Here is a 22,671-nt window from a genome sequence, read left to right on the forward strand (position 1 = left end):
TATTTATTGAAACAAACAGCAAGACTGACAGAGAGTATGGGGCCAATAGGAAACATGAATAATTACTCAAGGACCCCAATTCTAATTCATAGAACCCCGTCTGACTAAGTGCTCATCGACCATTTTTGCATCAAAAGTTTCAGTTACCAATCTGTTACACCTTCACCAGAGGGACACACACAGGGGAGAGACCTGTTAATGTCCTCCTTGGTCAGAAGGGACCTGCGGCACCTCCTTGACATGTGTCCTTTGGTGGCGTTTAAACGTCCCTAGTTGGCGGAAGGCCAGGTGGCAATGGGGACACGGGTAGGGTCTCAGGCCCAAGTGGGTGCGCATGTGGACGTTGAGGTTCCCGAGGTGGAGGAAACTTTTGTGGCAGACGGTGCACCCGTATGGCTTGTCCTGGGTGTGGACCCGCTGGTGGTTTCGCAGCGTGGACTTGTGGGTGAACCTCTTCTCGCAGACTGTACAGCAGAACGGCTTCTCCCCCGTGTGGATCCGCTGGTGGACGCGGAGGTCTGAGGCCTGAATGAACCCCTTGGGACACACAAGGCACTGGAAGGGTCTCTCTCCTGTGTGTGTCCTCAGGTGAAGTTCTAACTGTGATCTGTAGGTGAACCTCTTGCTGCAGTCTTCACACTCGTAGGGTACCTTTCTCCCGGGTTCTTTGCCAACAGGGTGACCAGTGGGCTCTATGATGCTTGACGCACCCACTGAATGGCACCTGTGAAGTCTGGTGACTTCTCCTCTGTCCAACGACATGGCTCTTTCTTGAGGCTCCTTTTGGGTGGTGGGAGTGTTGCCCCTTTTTCTCTTGGGGGCACCTCCTGGATTCCCAGAATCTCTTCTCTTTGGACGCTGACTCAAAGCTTGTGTCTCCGGAACGTGGGTGGGAGGCACGTCACGGACATCCACACGCTCCAGACCAATTCCTTCCTGCGGGTTCTGCTCCCCCTCTGTCTTCACGGAGTCTCCTGAAAGAAAGCATTCAACACACAACATTAATCAAAGAGCACTTTCAACTCAGCTCATGGGCTGAGCATCCACCCAGGAACCAAGAGGTCGCCACCTCCACTCCCTGACAGGGCACATGCCCGGGTTGTGGGGCTCGACCCCCGGTGGATGCCAGGCAGAAGGCAGCCAATCGATGATTTTCCCTATCATCCATGTTTCTATCTCTCTCCATCTCTCCTCCTCTCTCTCTAAAAATAAGTATAAGTGTATATATTTTATTAAAAGAGCACTTTTAACACTACCAAACGCCTTTGAACCAAAGCTAATGTAGGTTGTAAAACAGTCCCATCAACGAACAAACCCAAGAATTTAGACCTTAGGGCACCAGGGAGTCTGTGATGGAGGAAGCTTGGCATTGAGAGACAACCGTCCCCAATAGATGGCCACGCTGGATGCCCAGGTGGGGACCCAGCAGAGGGGGCATCAATAATGAAGCACAGTAATCTCTGTTCTGTGACACTGCTGTTTGAAATGCTCTGCTATTTTCAGAGAGTCCCTTGTTCTGTAAGTCAACTCTGCCATGTTCAGAAGGTCTGTTATTCTCTAAATTAACTTTGTTTTTTAGCTTAAAAAGTAGAAAAGATAAACTTAACTGTCTGACCTGGCAAACTAGCGATGGAACCTGAGGGGCTGAGAAGCTGACACTGATCATATTTCCATGCGAGGTGTTTGTTAGATACGATATGTACTCAAGGTAACAAGGTGTCTGCAAAAATAACTTACACAAAGACCTGGAAGGATATAAAAGAGGCATACTCTTTCCTTTGTTTTCTCCGAATTTGACAGAGATATTCTGCTGTGAGCCTGCATGCAATAAAGACTCCTAACCAATTGGCTCATTAAGGCGTCTTGTATCTAGCTCGCTGATTTATGACACAATAATCATTGCTCTACAAGGCCAGTTTCCATACTCACCGGGACTGCTGGGAAGCGGAGGGTCTAGAGACGTGAGTACTGCTGCCTCTTCTCTGTCTTCCATCATATCCTTCTCTAAATTCACCAAATTCTCCATGGGTCTCACACCCTCCAGATCACTTTTCGTGGGAATCGTCTCTGGCAGGAAGACTTTCTGCCCCTGACAGTGGGTAAGCAAGGGGGGTTAAATGTGTCTGAAGCCAGGGGTGGGAAGCTCCGTCCCTCCTTCCCCCGTCCTGTCCATCTCCCTGACCTGAGACCCCAGCTTACCTAACAGCACAGTTTTGTGGCTCTGCCTAGACTTCCTTGGGGCCAAGCCCATCACCTATACTCCCAAGTCTGTCGTTGTGTACCCATCACACCTTTACTTCAAGCTCATACATTACACTCATTACACTTTTTGTTCTTGTTGTTGTTAATCCTCACCCCCAGATATTTTTCCCATTGACTTTTAGAGAGCAAGGAAGAGAGGTGGAGAGAGAGTAGAGCAAGAGAAAGAGAGAATGAGAGAGAAAGACAGAGAGAGGCAGAAGGAGAGACAGAGACATCAATGGGAGACACATATTGATTGGTTGACTCCTACAATCACTCCAACTGGGCAGGGAATGGAACCTGCAGCCCAAGTATGTGCCCTTGTCTGGGAATCAAACCCACAGCTATAGCAGCTATGATCACCACATCCACTAGTACCAGCTCCCACCTGTCCCCACAGATCAGGGCATCACACACTCACCTGTCCCCACACCACGTCACTGGTTCCTGGCTGGTTCCCTGGCTCTCTGTTGACATCCTGGCTCTTCCCAGGATGTACCCCCATCTTACTAATGGGGGATTGGTACTTCATGGACAATTCCAGCACATGGTCTGTGTCACCGACTTCCTCGTCCGGCATCTGGACATCAAAATTCTCCTCAAGATACTTCTGCCCTTGGAAGATGACAACCTTCTGTGGGGAGAAAATTAACCAAGATGAGACCCGGGATGTATGACATTCCTTGCATGTGTCCTACTCAACACTCACACTTTCAGTGGAACAATACATGGATGTTTCCCTCTCTCGCCTTTCCTCATTCTCTCTCTAAAAAAGGAATTGTTTTAATCAATCAATCAAATAGCAACCTCCCAAATGGTGGCAACCAAACGTGTCTCCCAACATTGGCAGAGGCTCCCTGCAGAGAAAGGCGCCATCCCTGCACCTGGTCTGTGCCTCAGTTTCCCCACCCGTGAGGCAGAACCGACACGTCTACCCCCTGAGGGTATTCTGAGGTCATTGGGAAAGTGAGCCCCAGGACGGAGATCAAATGTTCGGAGATGTCCATCTAAGGAATTCTAATGTGGCCTGGCCGCCATGGCTCAGTGGTTGAGTGTCAACCTTTGGACCAGGATGTCATGATTTGATTCCTGGCCAGGGCACATCACTGGGTTGTGGGCTTGATCCTCAATGCAGGGGCATGCAGGAGTGGCCAATCCATGATTCTCTCTCATCATTGATGTTTCTAACTCTCTCCCCCTCTCCCTTCCTCTCTGAAATCAACAGAAATATATTTAAAAAATAAAACACAGAAAATTAAAGAATGCCGCTGTGTACATTTACCGGCCCCCTGCCCGCTGCCCATCATGAGGGTCCCACTCACCCATTTCCTGAGTTTCTTCTTATTTCTCAGCAAGACCTTCAGTTCCTCGCAGCTCTGTATGCACCTCTCCTTCACCAAGACCTGCAGCTCCAGGGGCATGCAGGTCAGGAACTTCTCTAGCAGAAGCTTATCCAAGATCTGCTTCTTGGTGAGCACATCGGGCCTCAGCCAGCGATGGAGGAGCGCAGACATTGTGTGCACGCTCTGGAGGGGGTCCGCGTCCTTTGGGTGTTGGAAGACTCTGAAGAGCAAGTGCCACTTCTCACAGTCCCGGTGCTGTTCTTCAGTGAGATTTCCATGGGGCAGTCCGGCCAGTGACAGGTCCCAGCCCAGGCTGCCCTGGGGATGCCCATGACCATCATAAAATGCCTGGTCTGTAGCCATATTCCCTGGGAACGTCTCTAATCAGACTGCAGCAAACCCAGACTGAAGCCAGCTCCTGATGGAGAGCGACTGAAGGTATGGACTTGGTAACAGGACCTCAGTTCTGGGGGGAAGAGAGGAGAGAATGAGATGGGTTTCACCTGCTGATCCACCCAATACTAAACACCCCTCACTGGTCCCATATTGAATACCCTGGAAGTTAACCTATAGTATTCTTCCTTTGAAAAATTATTTCATTTTATTGATTTTAGAGAGAGAGGAATGAAGAGGAGAGAGAGAAATATCAATCAGTTGACACCTGCAGGCCCCCCAATGGGGATCGAGCCTGAAAGCTGGGCCTGTGCCTGATCAGGAAACAATCCAGTGACCTTTGGTTAATGGGTCAACACTTCAACAGCTGAGCCCCAAAATCTATTCCAATAATAAAATCAGCCTTTAGCTTCTCCTCAAGACAAGATACAGGGATCTGGTCGGGTAGCTCAGTTGTTTAGTGCATCATCCCCCTAGGCCAAGTTTCAGGTTCCATGTCTGGTCATGGAACAGAAAAGAGTGAACCAATGAATGCAATCCTAAGTGCAACAACAAATTTCTCTCTCTCTCTCTCTCTCTCTCTCTCTCTCTCTCTCTCTCTCTCATCATTATCAATTTTAAAAAAAAGATAAGATACAGCAATTCCATCAGTAAATTGTAATCACTGTTTGGTCATGATTCTATAGGAAAATACAGAAAACACATATTTACAACCTGGAATTCTATGGAATTTAATATGTTGTAAATATTAAGCTATGATTGTCCCCCAACATTTTCTACTTTGTTCCAGACAAGGGACAGCAAAAAAGCACCCTAAGAGAGAGCCCTAGCTGGTTTGGCTCAGTGGATGGAGTGTCCACCTGCGGACTGTAGGGTCCCAATTTCAATTCCAGTCAGGGGTACATGCTCAGGTTGCAGGCTCAATCCCTAGTAGGGTGTGTGCAGGAGGAAGCCAATCAATGGTTCTCTCTCATCATTGATGTTTCTGTCTCTCACTCCCTCTTCCTTATTCTCTGAAATTAATAAAGATATATATTTTTTAAAAAAGAACCCGAAGAGAATTAAACTCCTACAGATATTGTGTTATTGTGGCAAAATGCACAACCTAAAATTCACCACTTGAACTCCGTTTTTTTAATCCACATCCAAGCATAAGAAGAGAGAGTGAAAAGGAGAGAGATTTGTCTGTCCAGGTATCTATATCCATTGGTTGATTCTTATATGTGCCCTGACTCGGTGCTGTAACCAAGTGGACTATGCAGCCAGGGCCTAACTCTTTTTTAAAGGGTTCAGTTTCGGGTCATTAAGTGCCTTGAAAAGGCTGTGGGACCCTCTCCACTATCTGGGTCAAGAACCTCAATTTCGTCACCACAAAAGGAAACCCTATCCCACCAGGTTCTCTGCCCACCCACCTCCTGCCCTCTGCCCTCATTCACTGATCTGTTTGGATAAATGAATTAATGGGTCTCATATACATAATCTCATCCCAGAAAAAGCTCTTTGAAATATTCAGAAAGCAAGATTTTTAATGAGAAAAGGTTCACCATAGCTGGTTCTGCTCAGTGGATAGAGCATTGGCTCATGGAATCAAGGATCCATGTCAAGGGCACGTTCCTCAGTTGCAGGCTCAGTTCCCGGCTTGGAATGGGGTGCGGGCAGGAGGCAACCAATCGATGTGTCTTTCACATGGATGTTTCTCACTCTGTGTATCTTCCTCTCCCTTCCACTCTCTCTAAAATTCAATGGAAAAACATCCTGGGTGAGGAGTAACCAACAATAAGGAGAAATGTTCCCAGGCCCTAAGGACCTTCCAAAGGCCAGAGCCACGTCCCAGGATTCTCCAGGGCCCAGATCCCTCTCAAATGCTGCAACTATGAGCACAGGTCTGCCCAGGGTTCCTTCCACCACAGGGAGGGGGTCCCTCTGAAGGTCAAGACAAGGTCGCTGGGGAGTCAGGAGGGTGAGACCCAAGGCCAGGTGTGTGTGTGTGTGTGTGTGTGTGTGTGTGTTTGTGTGTGTAGGGGGTTCCCTAGAGTTTCCTGTGTCTGGAAGGTGGGAGCACATGTGTCACAGCATGAAGCCATGACCCTGGGGATTGAGGGGTTTCCTGTTGCTGGAAGCCTGGGAGGAAGCAGGGATTGGCCTGGTCATTTCTAAAACGTGTGGGTGCCTTTCACGTTAAGAAATCCATGGGAAAACAAACAGAAAATCAACACCAACAACAAAGACAGCCACGGAGTCACAGAGAAGCATGAAACCAGGGCCAGGATATGGAAGCAACCGACCAGCCATGAATAAGACGCTGGGATCCAGGGAGCTGGTGCCTATCCGCAGGGGGACATTACTCGGCCATGAAAAGGAATGGAATCCCACCGTTTGCCGAGGCTGGAAGGAGCCCGGAAGGCGTTGTGCTGAGTGAAATAGGCCGGATACACAGACAAGTTACCCCAAGATTCCCCTTCGATGTGGAATCTACAGAACAAAGTGAATGACAAACACACTCCTAGGCACGGGAACGGACTGATGGTCGTCACAACCGGGCCTGGGGCGGGGGGGAGGAGGGAGGCACTGCAAGGCCCCCTAAGAAGCAGCCCCATTGCACCCCCCAAAATAAAAATGAATCTGGTCAAAATGCCAACAGTGGCCTAGACTGAAAAGCCCTCATTTAAAATAGAAACCCTGGCACCCCTTCAGCCCTATGACTGAAGGGGTGCGAGGGGGACCCCTGGTTTCCACGGCCCACACACCCAGGTCGCTCTGAGACCAACCTCCATGCATCCATCCATCCATCTGTCCGTCCAACCATCCATCCATCCATCCATCCATCCATCCATCCATCCATGCATCGGTCCTCACTCCCTTCCAAACCCCCGGCCTCGTAAGCCCTCGCCCCACTCACCGCCTCTGAAACCCTCCCACCCGAAGCTCCTGCAGGGCGGTCTGGCGAACTCTGTGCCAAGAGCTGGCACCCGCCTGTTTGAGTACCCGCTCCGGGCATCACTTCCAGTTCCCGCCCCGCCCTGTGATTGGTTAGAGACCAGGGTTGATCCATTTTTCATAATCTGCTCACATATGTTTTCCGGGAGAGAAACGCCTGGAGCCACATGGGGCGTGTTGGCCTATGAGCTGCTTAGCACGCGTCTGAACTATTTGAAGGACCCAGACACGGCGACCCGGCCCTGGTGGGTGTGGCTCAGGGATTCCAGCGCGGGCCTGGGTGCCAAGGGGTCACTGAGGCTCGTGGGTTCGGTTCCCTGTTTGGGCACACGCCCTGGTTTGGGGTTCAAGCTCAATAGGTTCAATGTTCCCCCCCCTCCCTAGAAGTAATTAAAAAAGAAAATAATTTGTTTTTTTTTTTTTAATAAAAGAGCCGCCCTAACCGGTTTGCCTCAGTGGATAGAGCGTCAGCCTGCAGACTGAAGGGTCCCAGGTTCGATTCCGGTCTAGGGCATGTACCTTGGTTGCGGGCACATCCCCAGTAGGAGATGTGCAGGAGGCAGCTGGTCGATGTTTCTCTCTCATCGATGTTTCTAACTCTCTATCTCTCTCCCTTCCTCTCTGTAAAAAATCAATAAAATATATTTTAAAAAATAAATAAATAAGCCCAGCCAGCGTGGCTCAGTGGTTGAGCATCGTCCTGTGACCCAGGAGGTCACCGTTCCATTCCTGGTCAAGGGCACATGCCCGGGTTGCAGGTTCAATCCCCAGTATGGGGGTGCGGAAGGTAGCCGATCCATGATTCTCTCTCACCATTGATGCTTCTATCTCTCTCTCCCTCTCCTTTCCTCTCTAAAATCAATAACAATCTATTAAAAAATAATGAAGATGATAAATTTCTTGTGACTTGTATTTTATCTCAACTAAACAATGTTAACTTTATTTTTATTGTTGACACTATTACAGGTGTCCTCATCTCCCCCCCCCACCCGCCCCCTCCCTTTGCCCATCTGCCCCCAGTTCCCACCCACCCTAACCTCGGGCCATCACCACAATCCGCCCTCTCGCAATCCGGGATTCAGGGGATGTTGGAGAGCCTGTTTTGTCCCGATCCCACAGGCCAGGCCAAGGGAGCCCACTCGTGCACGAATTTGTGCACTGGGCCTCTAGTACATACATAAAAAGATACAGAGTGGTTGAATGGGTCAGAAAACAAGACCCTCACGTGTGCTGTCTGCAAGGAACTCCCTTCCGCTTGGAAAACACGTAGACGGAAAGTAAAGGGTCAGAAAGGCGATTTCATGCAAATGGGAACAAAAAGCTGGGTAGCCAGGCTTGTATATTGGACGTAGGAGACTTGAACCTAAAGGCTGTAAGAGTCACAGAAGGACCCAGCCTGCCCATGTCTGGGTCCTTATCTGAAGACATGCAATTTCTCTTTTACTCTCACGGCTGGAATAGTGACGGCGTGGGCTCATCGGGTTGTGGACAGGGGCCCGGTAGATGGAGGCACAGAAGGCCTCCCTGTGCAGAGAAGGAGGGCACGTGGAAGGGTGAGTCTGGACCTGTCCCCTGCCTGCCCCTGGGGCCAGGAGCAGGGCAACATACCCCGCAGCTCGGAGACACACAGAGAAACTGCCCACCTAGCTAACTAACTAAGTAACTAACTAACTAAAAGTGCTTTCTCCACCCACCAGTCCCGGGAGGGCATCCCCTGCCAGCCAGCGGCTCTCCTCTGTATAATGACAGAGACGCAAAGTCTCCTTCTACTCCTCAGGTCACCTCTCTCCACGGGTCTGGTCATTGTTTGGGCTCGGCCAGGGGAAGGGGGAAGAGCAAATTTCTGAGCCACGCTGGCTGGGCTCTTTTATTTTTTATTTATTCTTTTTACAGAATATTTTATTTATTTATTTTTTTTTCTTTCAGAAAATAAAGGCTAGCTTCTATTTATCTCTACTTTATTCGCATAAATGATTAAACATGGAAATACTTGAGACAGGTTAAGTTTAATTTTGAGTGCCACTAGTTATGAGCTGTGTAACTTCGGACGAATTATTTTCTTGGTACCTCAATTTCCTCATATGTAATAATAACAAGCTGACAATAATAGTACCTAATTTCATAAAACTGATGTGAGAATTAAACAATTTATACATGTAAAACATATGGAATAATGCCTGGCAGACAGAGTATGCTGGGGTCCAACCCCAGCAGGTCCAAGGGTCCCCAAAGGTGTGGACGGAGTCGGCGAAGAAGGAAGGACATGGAGACAGCGTTCAGTTGATCAGCAGCCTAGCCAGGTTCCTCTAGCCAAGTTCTGGTCAGGATCTCCAGCCAGGTTCTATCCAGGTTCTCCTGCCATGTTCTGTCTCTAGGTTCTTCAGCCAGGTTCTGTCTAAGTTCTCCAGCCAAGTTCTGTAGCCAGGTTCTGTCCAGGATCTTTTGCCATGTTCTCTCGCTAGGTTCTGTCTCTAGGTTCTGTGTCTATTTATTTATTGAAGGGAAGGGAGTTGGAGGGGGGACCCGAGCCTCGAATTAGCCGTGACCCAGATGTGGCATGGCTCTTCCTCATCACTGTGTGACCACGCTGGGCTGCGATGAGCAGGGGAGGCGGGGAGGCCTTCGAAAGGAGAGGAGACCCTCTTTCCAGGTGCCAACCGCCCTCCCTGTGTCCTGGTGATGCCTGGCAGCTGGGAGACAGGCCTCCTGTGCTCAGAGAAGTCAGGTGAGAGACACATCTGAGGAAGGAGGAGGGCGGGGGCCACATCCCTGGCCATGGTCCCTCCTTAATCAAACTCCCGTAACTAGTCATTAAAAAATATATCCTATAGAATAAAAGGCTAATATGCAAATTGTCCCCTTGACTGAGAGTTCAACCAGGAGTTCAACCAGGGGTGGGGCCGGACAGCCAACCACTTATGGCCCCTCCTCCTGGATACCCTCCCCGCGGTCAGACCCCGCCAACCCAATGGGGAGGGCTGGCCTGACTCCATCTGTGCAGGAATTTGTGCACTGGGCCTCAAAACTATATATATATATATATATATATATATATATATATATATATATATATATATATATAGAGAGAGAGAGAGAGAGAGAGAGAGATTTTAAATTGATTCCAGAGAGAAAGGGAGAGGGAAAGAGAAACATCAATGACGAGAGAGAATCATCAATCAGCTGCCTCCTGCAAGACCCACACTGGGGATCAAGCCTGCAATCTGGGCATGTGCCCTCACCAGGAATTGAGCTGTGACCTCCTGGTTCATAGGTCAATGCTCAACCACTGAGCCACGCCGGCTGGATCAAAGTAGTTTTAAAAAATAGAATAGGTGCCCTGACTGGTTTGGCTCAGTGGATAGAGCGTCGGCCTGTGGACTCAAGCGTCTCGGGTTCGATTCCAGTCAAGGGCATGGACCTTGGTTGCAGGCACATCCCCAGTGGGAGGTGTGCAGGAGGCAGCTGATCGATGTTTCTCTCTCATGGATGTTTCTAACTCTCTATCCCTCTCCTTTCCTCTCTGTAAAAAAATCAATAAAATATATTTTTTTTAAAAGCTTACATTCTTTAAATAAATAAATAATAGAATAGAATAGAATAGAATAGAATAGAATAGAATAGAATAGAATAGAATAGAATAGAATAGAATAGAATAGGCTAACTGCTGTGGGGGTAGGGAGGGGAGGACTGTCTGAAAGAAGGTAAAGGGATTAGCCACATAATTCATATGCATAGCCCCATGATCACAGTCCCTGGTGATGGCCAGAGCGAAGGGTGGGTGGGAACTGGGTGGAGATGGGCAAAGGGAGGGGATCGGGAGGGGGGAAATGAGGACACCTGTAATAGTGTCAACACTAAAAATAAAGTTAAAAAACAGTGTTTAGTTGAGATAAAATACAAGTCACATGAAATTTTCCATATTGACCATTTTTTAATAGATTTTTATTGATTTCCGAGAAGAAAGCCAAGGGAGAGAGAGGTAGAAGCATCGATGATGAGTGAGAATCATGGATCCGCCGCCTCCTGCACACCCCACACTGGGGATTGAACCTGCAACCTGGGCGTGTGCCCTGATCAGGAATTGAACCGTGACCTCCTGGTTCATAGTTCGATGTGCAACCACTGAGCCACACTGGCTGGGCTTTTAAAATTTTTATTGATTCTTTTTTTAAAAATATATATTATTGATTTTTTTACAGAGAGGAAGGGAGAGGGAGAGGGATAGAAGTTAGAAACATCGACGAGAGAGAAACATCCATCAGCTGCCTTCTGCACACTTCCTATTGGGGATATTCCTGCAACCAAGATACATGCCCTTGGCCAGCCGGGTGTGGCTCAGCGGTTGAGCGTCGATCCAGGAACCAAGAGGTCACCGGTTAGATTACCGGTCAGGGCACATGCCTGGTTTGGGCTCGATCCCCAGTAGGGGGTGTGCAGGAGGCAGCCGATCCATGATTCTCTCTCTCATCATTGATGTTTCTATCTCTCTCTCCCTCTCCCTTCCTCTCTGAAATCAGTAAAAAATACATTTAAAAAAAAAGATACATGCCCTTGACCAGAATCGAACCTGGGACACTTCAGTCCACAGGCCGACGGGCCGACGCTCTATCCACTGAGCCAAGCCAAACCGGTCAGGGCTATTTATTCTTTTTCATTTGATTCTAGGGAGCGAAATAGAGAGAGTGAACCATTGAATCTATGGAGCTTGAACCCCAAACCAGGGCATGTGCCCAAAGAGGGAACCGAACCCGCGACCCTCCGTGACCCCTCGGCACCCAGGCCCGCGCTGGTATCCCTGAGCCACATCCGCCCGGGCCGGACCTGCGCATCTGGGTCCTTCAAACGCTTCAGACGCGTGCTAAGCCGCTCACAGGCCAACACGCCCCATGCGGCCGCAGGCGTTTCTCTCCCGGAAACCATGTCCCAGCGGATTATGAAAAATGGATCAACCCAGGTCTCTACCCAATCACAGGGCGGGGCGGGAACAGGAAGTGATGCCCGGAGCGGGTACTCAAACAGGCGGGTGTCAGCGCCTGCCACAGAGGTCGCCAGTCCAGGCTGCAGGAGCTGCGGGTGCGGGCGCTGCGGAGGCGGTGAGTGGGGGGGCGGGGTGGGGGCGTCCGAGGCCTGGGGTTTGGAAGGGAGCGAGGCGGCGTGGATGGGTGGGTGGACGGACGGACGGACGGACGGACGGATGGATGCATGGAGGTTGGTCTCAGAGCGACCCGGGGCTGTGCGCTGTGCATCATTTCTGAGATCGTGTGGAAACCAGGGGCCCCCCTGGCCCTCCTTTACGCACAGGGCGTGGTTTCTGTTTTAAACGAGCGCTTTTCAGTCTAGGCCACTGTTGGCATTTTGGCCGGATTCTATTTTATTTGGGGGGTGCGATGGGGGTGCATCTTAGGGGGCCTTGCAGTGCCTCCCTCCTCCCCCCCGCCCCGCCCCAGGCCCGGTTGTGACGACCATCAGTCCGTTCCCGCTGGCTAGGAGTGTGTTGGTCATTCACTTTGTTCTGTAGATTCCACATCGCAGGGGAATCTTGGGGTAACTGGTCTGTATCCGGCCTATTTCACTCAGCACAGCGCCTTCCGGGCTCCTTCCAGCCTCGGCAAACGGTGGGATTCCATTCCTTTTCACGGCGCAGTAATGTCCCCCTGCGGACAGGCACCACCTCGGCTGGATCCCAGCGTCTTGTTCATGGCTGGTCGGTGGCTTCCATATCCTGGCCCTGGTTTCCTGTTTCTCTGTGACTCCGTGGCTGTCTTTGCTGTTGGTGTTGATTTTCTGTTTGTTTGTTTGTTTGTTTGTTTGTTTGTTTTTCATGGATTTCTTTTTTTTTTTTTTAATATTTTATTGATTTTTTACAGAGAGGAAGGGAGAGGGATAGAGAGTTAGAAACATCGATGAGAGAGAAACATCGATCAGCTGCCTCCTGCACATCTCCTACTGGGGATGTGCCCGCAACCCAGGTACATGCCCTTGACCGGAATCGAACCCGGGACCCTTCAGTCCGCAGGCCGACGCTCTATCCACTGAGCCAAACCGGTTTCGGCTTTCATGGATTTCTTAAAGTGAAAGGAGCCCACACGTTTTAGAAATGACCAGGCCAATCCCTGCCTCCTCCCAGATTTCCAGTGACAGGAAACCCCTCAATCCCCAGGGTCATGGCTTCATGCTGTGACACATGTGCTCCCACCTTCCAGACACGGGAAACTCTAGGGAGCCCCCCCACACACACCCACACACACACACCTGGCTTTGGGTCTCACCCTCCTGACTCCCCAGCGACCTTGTCCTGACCTCCAGGTGGGCCCCTCCCTGTGGTGGAAGGAACCCTGGGCAGACCTGTGCTCACAGTTGCAGCATTTGAGAGGGATCTGGGCTCCAGTGAATCCTGGGACGTGGCTCTGGCTTTTGGTGGTCCCTTAGGGCCTGGGAACATTTCTGCTTATTAGTGGTTACTCCTCACCCAGGATGCTTTTCCATTGACTTTTAGAGAGCGTGGAAGGGAGAGGCAGAGACAGAGAGAGAAACATGGATGTGGGAGAGACACATCGATTGGTTCCCTCCTGCCCGCACCCCATCCCAGGCCGGGAATAGAGCCTGCACCTGAGGAACGTGCCCCTGACACGGATCCTTGAGTCCCTGGGCCAACGCTCTATCCACTGAGCCAAAACAGCTAGGGCGGTGGTTCTCAACCTCCTGGCCCTTTAAATACAGCTCCTCATGTGATGACCCCCAACCATAAAATTATTTTCGTTGCTCTTTCATCACTGTCATGTTGCTACTGTGATGAATCGTCATGTAAATATCTGATATGCAGGATGGTCTTAGGCGACCCCTGTGACAGGGTCATTCGACTGCCAAAGGGGTCGCCACCCACAGGTTGAGAACCGCTGAACTAGGGTGAACATTTCTCATTAAAAATCTTGCTTCCTGGATATTTCAAAGAGCATTTTCTGGGATGAGACTATGTGTATGAGATCCCTTAATCTATTTATCCAAACAGATCAGTGAATGAGGGCAGAGGGCAGGAGGAGGGTGGGCAGAGAACGTGGTGGGATAGGGTTTCCTTTTGTGTTGATGAAAATGAGGTTCTGGACCCAGACAGTGGGGAGGGTCCCACAGCATGTCCAAGGCACTTAGTGGCCTGAAACTGAACCCTTTAAAAAACAATTAGGGAAGGACTTGTATGCATGCATATAAGCATAACCAATGGACATAAGACACTGGGGGTAGGGGAGGCCAGGGGATTGTCAAGGGCAGGGGAAAAAGAGGGACACATGTGTAGTGCCCTTTGTAATACTTTAAGCAATAAAACGATTTTTTAAAAAATGAAAAAATAAATAAATAAAAAAGAGTTAGGGCCCTGGCTGGTTTGGCTCACTGGATAGAGTGTCGGCCTGGGGACTGAAGGGTCCCGGGTTCGATTCCGGTCAAGGGCATGTACCTGGGTTGCAGGCACATCCCCAGTAGTGGGTGTGCAGGAGGCAGCTGATCGATGTTTCTCTCTCATCGATGATGTTTCTAACTCTCTATCCCTCTCCCCTCCTCTCTGTAAAAAAACCAATAAAATATATTTTTTAAAAAAAGAGTTAGGCCCTGGCTTCTTAGCCCACTTGGTTAGAGCACTGGGTAAGGGAACATACAAGAATCAACCAATGGATATAGATACCTGGACAGACAAATCTCTCTCTTTTTCACTCTCTCTTCTTATGTTTGGATGAGGATTACAAAAACGGAGTTCAAGTGGTGAATTTTAGGTTGTGCATTTTGCCACAATAAGACAATATCTGTAGGAGTTTAATTCTCTTAGGGTTCTTTTGTGCTGTCCCTCATCTGGAACAAAGTAGAAAATGTTGCAGGACAATCATAGCTTGACATTTACAACGAATTAAATGCCATGGAATTCCAGGTTGTAAATATTCGTTTTCTGTATTTTCCTATAGAATCATGACCAAACAGTGATTAAAGTTTACCAATGGAATTGCTGTATCTTATCTTTATTTTAAATTGATGATTTGAGAGAGAGAGAGAGAGAGAGAGAAAGAGAAAGAGAAAGAGAGAGATCTGTTGTTGCACTTAGCATTGCATTCATTGGTTGACTCTTGTCTGTGCCCTGACTGGGCATGGAGACTGCAAACTGGCCAAGGGGGATGATGCACTAACCAACTGAGCTACCTGGGCGGCCCCTGTATCTTGTCTTGAGGAGAAGCTAAACGCTGATGTTATTATTAAAATAGATTTTGGAGCCTGGCCAGTGGGGCTCAGCTGTTGAGTGTCTATCCATGAACCAACAAGTCACTGGATTGTTTCCTGGTCAGGCACATGCCCAGTTTTCAGCCTCGATCCCCATTGGGGAGCCTGCAGGTTCAACTGATTGATGTTTCTCTCTCTCGCTCTCCTCTTCATTCGTCTCTCTCTAAAATCAATAATTGAAATATTGTTTAAAAGAAGAATACTATGGGTTAACTTCCAGTGTATTCAATATGGGAGCAGTGAGGGGTGTTTAGGATTGGGTGGGTCAGCAGGTGAAACCCATCTCATTCTCTCCTCTCTTCCCCCCAGAACTGTGGCCGGTTACCGAGTCCGAGCCCTACTGTCGCTCTCCATCAGGAGCTGGCTTCAGGCACGGTTTGCTGCAGTCCCATTGGAGATGTACTCAGGGAATATGGCTACAGACCAGGCATTTTCCAATGGTCATGGGCATCCCCAGGGCAGCCTGGGCTGGGAGCTGCCACCAGCCAGACCGCCCCAGGGAAACCTCATTGAAAGACAGCACCGGGACTCAGAGAGGGGACACGTGCTCTTCAGAGCCTTCCAACACCCAGAGGACGCGGACCCCCTCCAGAGCGTGCACACAATGTCTGCGCTCCTCCATCGCTGGCTGAGGCCCGATGTGCTCACCAAGAAGCAGATCTTGGAGAAGCTTCTGCTGGAGAAGTTCATGACCTGCATGCCCCTGGAACTGCAGGCCTTGGTGAAGGAGAGGTGCGTGCAGAGCTTGGAGGAACTGAAGGTCTTGCTGAGAAATAAGGAGAAACCCAGGAAATGGGTGAGTGGGACCCTCATGATGGGCAGGGGGCCGGTAAATGTACACAGCGGCATTCTTTAATTTTCTGTGTTGTATTTTTTAAATATATTTTTGTTGATTTAGGAGAGCGAGGGACACATTTGTAATACCTTAACTAATAAAGAATTTAAAAAAGAGAGAGAGGGAGGGAGAGAGAGGGAGAAACATCAGTGATGAGAGAGAATCATTGGTTGGCCCCTCCTGCATGCCTCTGCAGTAAAAATCAAGTCCAAAACCCAGTGGTGTGCCCTGGCCTGGAATCAAATCATGACCTCCTTGTTCATAGGTAGACACTCAACCACTGAGCCATGGCGGCCAGGCCACATTAGAATTCCTTAGATGGACATCTTAGAACATTTGATCTCCATCCTGGGGCTCACTTTCCCAATGGCCTCAGAATAACCTCAGGGGGTAGACTTCTCGGTTCCGCCTCACGGGTGGGGAAACTGAGGCACAGACCAGGTGCAGGGATGGCTCCTTTCTCTGCAGGGAGCCTCTGCCAATGTTGGGAGACACGTTTGGTTGCCACCATTTGGGAGGTTGCTATTTGATCGATTGATTCAAACAATTCCTTTTTTGTAGAGAGAATGAGGAAAGGCGAGAGAGGGAGACATCCACGTGTTGTTCCACTGAAAGTGTGAGTGTTGAGTAGGACACACGCTGGGAGTAGGATACATCCCGGGTCTCATCTTGGTTAATTTTCTCCACACAGAAGGTCGTCATCTTCCAAGGGCAGAAGTATCTTGAGGAGAATTCTGATGGCCAGAAAGTCGGTGACACAGACCAGGCGTTGGACTTGTCCCTCAAGTCCCGATCCCCCATCAGTCAGACAACGGTACATCCTGAGAACAGCCAGGTCAACGGAGAGCCGGGGAACCAGCCAGGAACCAGTGACGTGGTGTGGGGACAGGTGAGTGTGTGATGCCCTGCTCTGGGGGACAGGTGGGAGCCGGTACAAGGGGAAGTGGAGACCACAGCGGGGCTTGACGAGTGACCTGAGGCTGCGCCCCCCGCCCAGTGGGGCTTTATGGGGACCACAAGGCGTACCCCCTTCCCTGGCGCCAGGCCATGGGACCTGAGGCTGTGTCCCACGCTTGGCAGGGCTTGACAAGAGTGGGACCGGCCGGGTCTGGATCTAGCCCACTGGGGATGGGGCTGGCCGGGGCCAGGTCTGGGTCTCGTGTGTTTCGATGCTCACATGGGTGGGTGGATACTTGACTGTTGGTCCCGTGGTGCACCCGAGACTCTGACAGGAGGAAGATTTTCATATACATTTTCCTAGTTTTCTTTCATATCTGACACTTCTATTATAGAGAAAGGGCAAAGAGCATATTAAAATATTTCCTCTAAATAATCCCCTTTTAATGTGCACGAATTTTGTGCACTGGGCCACTAATTGGTATATAAAAGAGCCATAGATCTCTGGGTGTTAATTTTGTATCCTGCTACATTGCCAAATTCATTTATTAAGTCTAATAGTTCTTTTATGGAGTCTTTGGGGTTTTCTATGTGCAATATCATGTCATCTGCAAACAGTAACAGTTTTATTTCTTTTCCAATTTGGATGCCTTTTATTTCTTCTTCTTGTCTGATCACTATGGCTAGCACTTCCAGTACTATGTCGAATAGGAGTGGTGAAAGAAGGCATCCCTGTCCTGTTTCTGTTCTTACAGGAAATAGTTTTAGTTTCTGCCCATTGAATATGATGTTGGCTGTAGGTTTGTTATATATAGTCTTTATCATGTTGAGATATGCTCCCTCTATTCCCACTTTGCTGAGAGTTTTTATCAAAAATGCATGTTGGATTTCATCAAATGGTTTTTCTGCGTTTTTTGATATGGTCATGTGATTTTTGTTTTTCAGTTTATGGGATGTATCACATTTATTGATTAATGCATATTGTACCAGCCTTTCATCCTTGGAATAAATCCCACTTGGTCATGGTGTCTAATCTTTTTAATGTATTGCTGGATGTGACTTGCTAATATTTTGTTTGATGATTTTAGCATCTATGTTCATCAGGGATACTGGCCTGTAGTTCTCTTTCTTTGTAGTGTCTTTATCTGGTTTTGGAATTAGGGTAATGCTGGCCTCATAAAAAGAGTTTGGAAGTGTTCCTTCCTCTTGGATTTTATGAAATAGTTTGAGGAGTATGATGTTAATTCTTCTTTGAATGTTTGGTAAACCTCCCCTATGAAGCCATCTGGACCTGGGCTTTTGTTTGGTGGAAGTTTTTTCATTACTGCTTCTATTTGATCAGTTGTTATTTGCCTATTCAGGTTTTTTGATTCTTCCTGATTTAGTTTCGGAAGATTATATTGTTCTAGGAATTTGTGTATTTCATCCACATTGTCCAGCTTGTTGGCATATACCAGTAGTTGTTCATAGTATTGTCTTACAATTCTTTGTATTTCTGTGGTGTCAGTGGTTACTTCTCCACTTTAGTTGTTCATTTTATTTCTTTAGGTCCTCTTCCTTTGTTTCTTGATGAGTCTGGCTAATGGTTTATCAATTTTGTTTATCCTTTCAAAGGTACAGCTCTTGGTTTCATTGATTTTTTTTTTGTATTGTTGTTTTAGTCTCCATCTTATTTATTTCTGCTCCAGTCTTTATTATTTCCTTCTTTCTACTTGCTCTGGGCTTTTCTTGTTGTTCTCTTTCTAGTTCCTTAGCTTGTAGAGTTAAATAGTTTATTGCTGATTTTTCTTGTTTATTTGAGGTATGCCTGTAGAGCTATGAACTCCCCAATCAGGGCTGCTTTTGCTGTGTCCCAGAGATTTTGAGGTCCCCAGGCCCAGCACTGGGGCGGGGAGGGCACCTTGAGGTCCCCGGTCATGCCCCGCCAGGCAGGGGGCACGGCCTCAGGCTCCCTGGCCCAGTATGGGGTGGGGGCACAGCCTCAGGTCCCAGCTGTTTAGTATTGGGTGGATCAGCAGGTTAAACACACCTCATTCTCTCCTCTCTTCCCCCCAGAACTGTGGACCTGTTACCAAGTCAATCTTTTCTGTTGTTTTCCATCAGGAGCTGACGTTTCCAGTGAATATGGCTACAGATCAGGCATTTTCCCATGGTAATGGGCACACCCAGGGCAGCCTGGGCTGGGAGCTGTCACCGTCCAGACCGCTCCTGGGAAACCTCACTGAAGAACAGTTCCAGGATTCTGAGAGGGGGCACGTGCTCTTCAGAGTCTTCCATCATTCCAAGGACGCGGACCCCCTCCAGAGCGTGCGCACAATGTCTGCGCTCCTCCATCGCTGGCTGAGGCCCGATGTGCTCACCAAGAAGCAGATCTTGGAGAAGCTTCTGCTGGAGAAGTTCATGATCTGCATGCCCCTGGAGCTGCAGGTCTTGGTGAAGGAGAGGCGCGTGCAAAGGTGCCAGGAACTGAAGGTCTTGCTGAGAAATAAGGAGAAACCCAAGAAATGGGTGAGTGGGACCCTCATGATGGGCAGCGGGCAGGGGGCCGGTAAATGTACACAGCGGCATTCTCTAATTTTCTGTGTCTTATTTTTTAAATATATTTGTGTTGATTTCAGAGAGGGAGGGAGGGAGAGAGAGAGAAACATCAGTGATGAGAGAGAATCATTGGTTGGCCCCTCCTGCATGCCCCTGCAGTAAGAACTGAGCCCACAACCCAGTGGTGTGCCCTGGCCGTGACCTCCTGGTTCATAGGTTGAGACCCAACCACTGAGCCATGGCGGCCAGGCCGCATTAGCATTCCGTAGATGGACATCTCCGAACATTTGATCTCCGTCCTGGGGCTCACTTTCCCAATGGCCTCAGAATAACCTCAGGGGGTAGACTTGTTGGTTCTGCCTCACGGGTGGGGAAACCGAGGCACAGACCAGGTGCAGGGATGGCTCCTTTCTCTCTAGGGAGCCTCTGCCAATGTTGGGAGACACGTTTGGTTGCCACCATTTGGGAGGTTGCTATTTGATTGATTGATTAAAAGAATTCCTTTTTTAGAGAGAGAATGAGGAAAGGAGAGAGAGGGAAACATCCATGTATTGTTCCACTGAAAGTGTGAGTGTTGAGTAGGACACACGCAAGGAGTAGGATATATCCCGGGTCTTATCTTGTTTAATTTTCTCCCCACAGAAGGTCATCACCTTGCAAGGGCAGAAGTATCTTCAGGAGAATTCCTATGTCCAGATGGCCGATGAAGAAGTCGGTGACACAAACTACGTGTTGGACTTGTCCATGAAGTCCCCATCCCCCATCAGTCAGACGGGGGTACATCCTGAGAACAGCCAGGAGGTCAACAGAGAGCCGGGGAACCAGCCAGGAACCAGTGACGTGGTGTGGGGACAGGTGAGTGTGTGATGCCCTGATCTGGTGGACAGGTGGGAGCCGGTAGAAGGGGACTCGGTGACCATAGCTGCTACAGCATTTGGGACATTTGACACAGGATAGAAAGGGACCCATGAATGCAACCAGGGGGTGTATTAAGTCCACAGGCATTTCTGAACCAATGTGGTCCACAGACCGATAAAAATCTAATTTTCCTCTAGGCATTATCAGTCATGAGGAGTGGGGAGAGCGGGGTCCAGAATCGCTTTGCCTCCACAGTTGGAGGCAGGGAGCAGTTGAGATACCAGGAGAGGCAGCTTAGAGAATGAAGGCTGAACACTGTTGCCCTGGCCAGCGTTGGTTAGTGCTGGGAGCATCAGACCCAGGACTGTAGGGCTGTGGGTTTGATTCCCAGTCAAGAACACATACTTGGGTTGCAGGTTCCATTCCCTGCCCAGTTGGGGTGATTGCAGGAGTCAACCAGCCAATGTGTCTCTCACATTGATGTCTGTCTGTCTGTCTGTCTCCCTCTCTCTCTCTCCACCTGCCTTCCTGGCTCTCTAAAAATCAATGGAAAAAAATATCCTGGGGTGAGGATTACCAACAACAAAAAGAGTAAGGAGTGTAATGTATGAGCTTGACTTAAGGTGTGGTGGGTACACATAAGGACAGACTTGGGAGTTGGGGGTGATGGGATTGGCCCCAAGGAAGTCTAGGCAGAGCCACAAAACTGTGCTGTTAGGTAAGCTGGGGTCTCGGGTCAGGGAGATGGACAGGACGGGGGAAGGAGGGATGGAGCTTCCCACCCCTGGCCTCAGACACGTTTAATGCCCCTTGGTTACCCACTGTCAGGGGCAGAAAGTCCTCCCGCCGGTCCACACCCGGGAGAAGCCGTACCAGTGCGACGTCTGCCACAAAAGGTTCGGCCACCGCGGGAACCTCAACGTGCACATGCGCACCCACTCGGGCCTGAGACCCTACCTGTGTCCCCATTGCCACCTGGCCTTCCGCTACCTGGGGACCTTTAAGCGCCACCAGAGGACACATGTCAAGGAGGCACCCCGGGTTCCTTCTGACTCAGAAGGAAAGTAACGGGTCTCCTATGGTGCAGCCATGGTCGATGAGCACTTAGTCAGACGGGGGTCTATGAATTAGAATTGGGGTCCTTGAGTAATTACTCATGTTCCCTATTGGCCCCATACTCTGTGTCAGTCTTGCTGTTTGTTTCAATAAATATTTGATGGTTCAACCCTTATTCCTTGTTTGTCCTCTGTTGTCCTTTTTTATGTAAAATAGGGAGGTCCCAGGAGAGTGGCCAGATGCCCTACAGAATGCCCAGTGCCATGCGGACGTCAGATACACCACAATTTTTATTTTCTAAAAAATACATATATTTGTATTGATTTCAGGGCGGAAGGCAGAGGGAAGTGAGAGATGGACACATCAATGATGAATCATGGATCGGCTGCCTCCTGCACGCCCCCTACTGGGGATGGAGCCCGCAACCCGCACATGTGCCCTTGAATGGAATTGAACTTGAGACCCTTCAGTCCATAGGCCAAAGCTCTATCTATCCACTGAGCCACACCAGCCAGAGTGAAACTACTGTTTAGATGTGTTCTGAATTATTCCTTTATCTGACATTGACATTTTCACTGAGCATTTGGTTGAGAGAGAGAGAGAGAGAGAGAGAGAGAGAGAGAGAGAGAGATTGGTTGCTCCCTGTAGGCACCTGGACTGAGGATTGGTCCAGGCTTGTACCAGGACTGAGAATGGAACCAGCAGCCTTTCGCTGCACAAGATGATTTTCCCGGACTTGGTGGCCACACCCAGAGATAAGGGTTTGCCAGGTGTGGGGTGTGGCTGCCGAGGGGGTTCGCCTGTTTGGCGGATTCTGCTGGTCAGAGCTCTCTGGTTGCCCAGTGTGGTAACCGTGCTGGCTGCTCAGGGGTGTCCCGGCTTCCCTGGCTCCTCCCCTGCCCTTCGAGGTAGGGAATGGGGCTCGTTGTACCAGGGACAGACATGAGGCTCAGACAAGTCAAGTCACTTTCCCAAGCTTGCACAGCTCTCAGATAGCCAGATGGAAACCCAGGCATCTGGACTCGGGGCCTGTTTGCTTAACCATCAGGCTTCCCAGTGGCTGTCAGAGTGGGGACCAGGGTTGGCTCCCAGGTCAGGTGTGTGGGAGGGAGCGGCTGGTTCCTGCTTCTCCCCCCTGAACTGAGTCACTCACCTGCATCTCATCTTCGTCTCCTACTGGGCAGCTAAGATATAGCTTCTAAAGTGAAAATCCAGTGACTTAAACTCCCAGCAGGACAACAGCAAAATCACACTCGCAGAGGCCCATGTCTCAGGTCCTTCCTCGCCCCTCCTGGGTCCAGCCGCTCGGGCCCG

At 49.5% G+C, this 22,671-nt stretch overlaps 2 protein-coding genes across 4 annotated transcripts in view; one reads left to right on the top strand and one right to left on the bottom strand.

Moving 5' to 3' along the window:
• LOC132216037 (popy Class I histocompatibility antigen, A-1 alpha chain-like) overlaps positions 1-22,671 on the top strand; it is a 296,300-nt gene that overhangs the window by 80,757 nt on the left and 192,872 nt on the right. Inside the window, exon 8 of one of the 2 annotated variants that reach the window (XM_059665065.1) lies at positions 3,152-3,162. The exons of the other annotated variant lie outside the window; for it this stretch is intronic. Coding sequence (XP_059521048.1) covers positions 3,152-3,156 — 5 coding nt within the window. The 3' untranslated portion in view covers positions 3,157-3,162. Of the gene's footprint in view, positions 1-3,151; positions 3,163-22,671 lie in introns of those variants that run through there. 2 annotated transcript variants of the gene reach the window in all.
• LOC132216028 (zinc finger and SCAN domain-containing protein 5B-like) overlaps positions 1-22,671 on the bottom strand; it is a 24,750-nt gene continuing 2,079 nt past the window's right edge. Inside the window, exons 2-5 of one of the 2 annotated variants that reach the window (XM_059665011.1) lie at positions 3,564-4,050; positions 2,663-2,875; positions 1,930-2,089; positions 1-974 (exon numbers count right to left, since the gene is read on the bottom strand). In XM_059665011.1, coding sequence (XP_059520994.1) covers positions 196-974; positions 1,930-2,089; positions 2,663-2,875; positions 3,564-3,947 — 1,536 coding nt within the window. In that variant the 5' untranslated portion in view covers positions 3,948-4,050 and the 3' untranslated portion in view covers positions 1-195. Of the gene's footprint in view, positions 975-1,929; positions 2,090-2,662; positions 2,876-3,563; positions 4,332-22,671 lie in introns of those variants that run through there. The other variant, XM_059665010.1, reaches the window with a different exon arrangement.

Source organism: Myotis daubentonii, chromosome 15 (assembly GCF_963259705.1).
Source record: "Myotis daubentonii chromosome 15, mMyoDau2.1, whole genome shotgun sequence".
Classification (NCBI taxonomy): Eukaryota; Metazoa; Chordata; class Mammalia; order Chiroptera; family Vespertilionidae; genus Myotis; species Myotis daubentonii.